General features: G+C 50.6%; 1 protein-coding gene across 1 annotated transcript in view; it reads right to left on the bottom strand.

Annotated features, from left to right (window-relative positions):
* Positions 1-2451: 2451 nt before the first annotated feature.
* The window catches only part of ARID3C (AT-rich interaction domain 3C), a 124243-nt gene continuing 120694 nt past the window's right edge, over positions 2452-6000 (bottom strand). Inside the window, exon 8 of the mRNA XM_081212951.1 lies at positions 2452-3885. Within this exon, the coding sequence (XP_081069077.1) occupies positions 3749-3885 (137 nt within the window). The 3' untranslated portion in view covers positions 2452-3748. The remainder of the gene's footprint in view (positions 3886-6000) is intronic.

Genomic DNA, 6000 nt, shown 5'->3' with positions numbered 1-6000 from the left:
GGTAGTTGTTTTTCTCTTTGACATCTGGTGGGAGGGCGTTCCACAGGGTGGGAGCCACCACCGAGAAGGCCCTCTGCCTGGTTCCCTGTAGCTTTGCTTCTCGCAATGAGGGAACTGCCAGAAGGCCCTCGGAGCTGGACCTCAGTGTCTGGGCAGAATGGGGCGGGGAGATGCTCCTTCAGGTATACAGGACAGAGGCCGTTTAGGGCTTTAAAGGTCAGCACCAACACTTTGAATTGTGCTCAGATACGTACTGGGAGCTAATGTGGGTCTTTCAAGACTGGTGTTATGTGGTCTCGGCAGCCGCTCCCAGTCACCAGTCTAGCTGCCGCATTCTGGATTAGTTGTAGTTTCCGGGTCACCTTCAAAGGTAGCCCCACATGGAATGCATGGCAGTAGTCCAAGCGAGATGTCATCCATGCAACCATTGTGTATTTGTGGTGGGTTTACACAGAGCCATCCACACACCAGTCTGTTTTCATTGTGGTTCTCCCCCAGTTTGTTGCATTATTGCTGTCCAGAGAAATGCTTTTGCACTTGGCAGCAAGTTTTTTCCCCACTCTGAAATTTTGCAGGGGCAAACAGAATGGAACGGGGGATCGTGTAGAACAGCCCTGATACCATCGCGAGCACAAATAATCAGGAACGCACGATATAAAAAGGAGAGGGCCCTTTCTCTGGATTGCCCCCCACCCTGGAATTGAATTGCGGCCAAAGTCTCAGGGTGATCATACGCCACCTCCGAAATACAGAGAAATAGCATTCTTTCTGTTTACTTGCTGTGGAAAGGGGTAATGATGTTGCTGTAAATCACCTCTGATGCTCAAGACAAGATGGGGAAACCCATAAATGAAAATGACATCCCAAGACAATGGTGTGGAAGTATCATTGTGTTTCTTTGCATACATTTAATTGTGATAGTCTAGCAGGCACTAAGAAAGGGGGCAGATCCGTTGTGGCCAGTAGCCTTGGCTGCCTCCATGAATTTGCCTCAAGCCTTTTTAAAATCACATGTATAGACCACCTTTCCTCCAAGCTCAAGATGGCACAAGCAGTTCTCCTCTTCCTCCTCTAATCTCCACAGCAACCACCCCGTGAGGTAGGCTTGGCTTAGAGACTGTGGCTGGCCTAGTGAGCCTCATATTTGAACCCTGGTCTCCCAGTTCCTAGTCTGACACTGTGTTACACCACATTCTCTTTCAAAGTCACCCAAACTCGTGTCTTTGCGGGGGCCAATTCCATAGTGTGTGCGATAGTCAATGTGTGGAAAGACTCGTTTTTCTAGCACGGGCCGGATCCTGAAGTTCCACTGCTGTTTATATCCCCCCTTTTTATTTCCAAGTGCTCTTCTGTTCCATCCCATCATTAAGGTTCGTCGGCTACCTGACTCTGAGCTGCCCCAAGGTGTCCAGGCATGAAATGTTGGGACATATTCTATCAATAAATGGCATTACAAGCATTTATGTTTTTATTTATAGAACATGGGCTGGGCAGTAGAGAACCTCCTTTGCTGGTCAAAGGTTACAGGCTCTCGGTTCTTGATCACCCCCCCCCCCCCCGTTTAAAGGGATCAGGCGGAGAGGGGGGGGAGACCCTCAGAGCAACCGGGGAGTAGGGCGCGGTTGTTGCTGTGAAACATCACTCGTCTCCGATGCATCTTTTAAAAGTATTTCTGCTTTTATTTCCATCTCATCAGTACTTGCATTCATTCCCCTGAGCGCCAGGACCCAGCTCCCGACTCAGTGCGCTGGATCGACTCCAAAAACAGACAAGGAAGGGGGAAAGGGAGAGCGGGGGAAGCAGGAGGGAGCGGTAGCAGCAGGAAGGGCCGGGAAAGCAGCACCTAGACACAAGGAGCAAAGGGGTTGTCTGGAGCTGCCGGGAAAAGGAGGACAGAAAATGAGAGACAAGAGATGAGCTCGCCGGCCGCCTCCATTCCCGCGGCGGAAGAACCAAGTGCCCAATGCATCCCATCTTTGGTAGAAGAGCTTAAGAACAGTCACGCCACCCGCAGTCCCGTCCTCTGCCCATGTCCGCATTTCCCAGAGAGTCCTGAAACGTCCTTTTCCGGAGGCAGCGTCCGTCTGGGAAGATGAAATCTTGTGCAGCAAGTGGCTCAGCAGGAAAGAGGAGAGTTTCTTTGGTCAAAAGCACAGGATTGTTTCAAAACAAACCCAAAAGCCAAGCTCCCGTCGGCTGCAGAATCAGCGGCAGCGGAAGCAGGCCGAGTCGCCAGCTTGTCTGGCCTGCCTCTCCCCAAACCCACCCCCACTCCCCCCCCCCTTGGCACATTTTTCAAAAGAACATGAGGTAGATGAACTCGGTCCCTTCTTTGGTACGTCTCTATAAACCTTGCACGGGCGCAAAAAGAGATTCCCCGACACCCCACCCCTCCAGTGATTCCAAAGGATTGCCCCCCCAACCCAACCCACCCCTGCTCCCCACCCCCAATGGCAGCCTAACCAGGGGGGGAGGCAAACCCAGCCTGTCCCCAACTGGCTCCCCAAGGGTGGCGATGAGGAAAGCGCGCCAAGGTCAGCTATCCGTCGGTCCATATGCGCTTGCACGAGGGCGCGTTGCACGAGGGGAAAGGAGAGGCACCCATGTTGGGCTGGCAAAGCAAGGAGGGGAAGGGATGGAAGTGACCAGCGGGCATCACCAAGGCACCTTGCAGAGCGTACAGCATTTGGGGAGGCGTTGGGTACCACAGCGGTGGGGGGTGAGAAAAAGCAATTTCTACAATCAAGTGCAACTGATCTACAGCCCCAACCCCGGAAGCTGCTGTCTTATTCCCGAAAAGGACCACTTCCATCACCCGCCTCGCCTGCCCGTTCTTTGATTCCCTGCCACCTCGGCCTCCATCTTTCCCCTTTGGCTTCCCCTCCCACATCCACCCTCTTCCCTTCTAAACTCAACGCCAGGCTTGGGGTTCTGCGCACCTCGCATCTCCTCCAAGTGCTTTTGATGCCCCACAGCTGCGGTTTGCAAAGGGCAAGAGACCCCATCAATGGAAGGGAGAGGAGGGCCACTGTGTGTGAGAGAGAGAATGTCCGGGGTGAGGTGGGCCAGGCCTTGGGGGCCAAATCCACCCTCCCGGGCCTCTCTCCCTGGCCCCTGAGACTCTCCCCTTGCCAGTTTTGCTCCATGCCCTCCTTGCGTGCCTGGCGATGCCTCTTTTCTCGCCCGCACGTGGGCGCAGAGACCTCTGGCACCTGTGTGCCTGGAATGACGCCTGCCAGCGCTGAGGCCCTACCCACCTCTGCCCCTGGCATCCCCCAACCTGGCATGGGGCAGGCGAGAGCGAGGCCTCAGTCCCACGAGGGCTGCCAAGCCCTGAGCGATGTCCCGTCGAAGATGTGAGGTGTTGTGTGTGCGAACAGCATGCTTGTGCTGGGTATACAACTGTGCGTGTTTGACAGGGGAGGGGAGCAGATGCAGGAAGCACCCGTACCCGCCGCTGAGTCTTCTCCAGAGTCCAGAGTCCGGCCTCGAGGTCTCCCCAACCTCCTCCTCCTCCTCCAAGTCCCCTCAAGTCCTCTCCAAAGCTCTCTGCTCAAGCGTCTCGTTCCATCCTGCCCGGAAATCCCACCCCCCAGGAAAGGATGGGGCTGCAGCACCCAGCCCCCCTCAGCCGCAACCCTGGGTGCCCTCTGCTGGGCCCTGGCACAGGGCAACCGTGGCGTTGTCTCCGCCGCCCGAGGTCGCCAGGTTGAGGGATGGAGGCAGGAGGCTCCCCGGACGTGTCCCCTCACGGCGAAGTGCTGGCCGGAGTGTGGCCCCGTGGCGCCGTGGACAGCAGCTGGCTCTGCGAGGTCACGGGGCTGGTGTGGCTGTGGGCACCCCCGGTGCTGCCAGCGACGCCAGACCTGCGGGCAAACAGCACACCTGGCGGGAGAAGAGAGGCCAAGGTTACAGCGGTTCCCATCTGCCACAGAGGAGGTCCTTACACAAAACAAAAGACTTGCCGTGAAAATCCCTGAAACAAGAAGTCATCGACTATAGAACTGAATTAAATAACAAAAATCAAAAAATGTGAGGAAAATTAACCTAGAATTCAACAAAGACTTAACAAGGTGCCGGCTACAAAACTCGTTTCACTGAACTCATCCGTTTCCTCAGAAGGAAATAAAGAAATTATAAACCTTAAATGATTTCCAGCAAACTCAAAAGCAGGGCTAAAACATTTTGAGTTTGCTGGAAATCATTTAAAATCATTTAAGGTTTATAATCTTCTCTTAAATAGGGCTGTGTTTAAAACTTGTCATTGAGGTTTTTATACCGTTTTTGTAAACTCAAGGAAGCGTTTCAGCTCTGCTCTTGAATTTGTTTGATATCACTTAAAATCATTTAAGGTTTATAATTTCTTTATTTTCTTCTGAGGAAACTGATTAGTTCAGTGAAATGAGTTTTGTAGGCGGCATCTCGTTAAGTCTTTGTTTAATTCTAGGTTAATTTTTCCTTAATTTTTTTGATTTTTGTTATTTAATTCAATTCTATAGTCGATTACTTCTCGTTTCAGGGATTTTCATGGCAAGTCTTTTGTTTTGTGTGATTTCTTGGTTCCATGGCTGTCTTTTTTTCACAGAGGTCCTTGGCCCTCCCCTGGCAATTCAGGAGGGGGCCGGGGGCTGCCCAATTCCGGCTCTGAGAGGGCCGGCCTCCTTCGCCCCTTGCAGGGGCTGCCCAAAGCCTGCCTCTCTATACCTCTTAATGCAGTGTATAGACTATGGAACCCACTGCCACATGAGGCAGCGAAGGCCACCAATTGGGATGGCTTTATTTTAATTTTTTTTATACATCATTATCAAATTTTATTAAATATTACAAGAAAATAAAAAAGCAAGAAATAGGACCAATACTGAACAATACATAAAAACATTTATCTACACATTTTTCAAAATGTAGATTAGAAAAGAAAGGAGATGAAAGATAGATGAAAAGAAACAAGAAAAAGAAAGAAGAGAAAAAATACTTTCCACAATCAAATAATACCAAATTCATATTTCAAACATTTTCAATATGTAAATCCTAGTTGAAATATTATAAAAGACTTCCACAGCCTTCACCACACATCTCTTGGTTATCTAGTTCACCTCAACATCTGTTCTTCCATCACTTCCTTTCTTTAAGTTCATTCGTAATCCATCAATTCTTTGTGTTCTCTATATTCTTCACAAGGTTAGTCTAAGCACAACCAAACTTTCGTATTTGAGCCCTGTTTGTGTAAATCTTCATTTGAGCATTCCCATTGTTTCTGTACCATAGTTTTAGATTTATGCCTTATTATGTCCGTCAATTTGGCTAACTCCAGATCTGGAATTGGGATGGCTTTAAAAGAGGATTTAGGCAAATTCGTAGAGGAGGGAAACTGCAGGCCACACAGCAAAGCTTCTGAATGCCACCAGCTGGAAACCACAGGAGGAGACGGCAGAGAATACCCATCTTGGCTAGCAACCATAGATAGCATTTTCCTCCACAAATTTGCCTAATCGCCTTTTAAAGCCGTCTGGGTTGATGGCCATGATTGCCTCTTGTGGCAGTGAGTTCCATAGTTTAAACGCTGCACGAAAAAGCCCTTTTATCTGCCCTGAATCTGCCAACATTAGGCTTCTACCTAAGAGATCACAGCAGAAAAGAGAATCTATATAAAGAATCTAGGGCACATTGGTGCCCAGTCGCTGCCCAGAAGGCTCCTGCGCTGCCCTTGTTCTCAGCTTTGTCTCTGCAAGCCATAAGGGCTAGAAACTTGACTTCTCGTATTATTTACGAAACGGAGAAAGGCAGGTTTCTGCCAGAGAGGCCGGACAAGCAGGCGAGCCCAGGAGGACGCCAGGTGAGCGTAACACAGAGGCATGCCAGGGCATCCGAATCAGAGGAGCATTCAGGTACGAGCTGTCCAAAATTGCCACCTGGTTGCCTGGCATTCCTGGCATGCATTCTTGCCCCTACCTGGGCAAAGGACAGTCTCTTGCACACTGCAGGCCCCGCGACTTCACGATG

Source organism: Podarcis bocagei (assembly GCF_964188305.1).
Source record: "Podarcis bocagei genome assembly, chromosome: 11".
NCBI lineage: Eukaryota > Metazoa > Chordata > Lepidosauria > Squamata > Lacertidae > Podarcis > Podarcis bocagei.
This window is presented reverse-complemented; position numbering and strand designations above follow the sequence as displayed.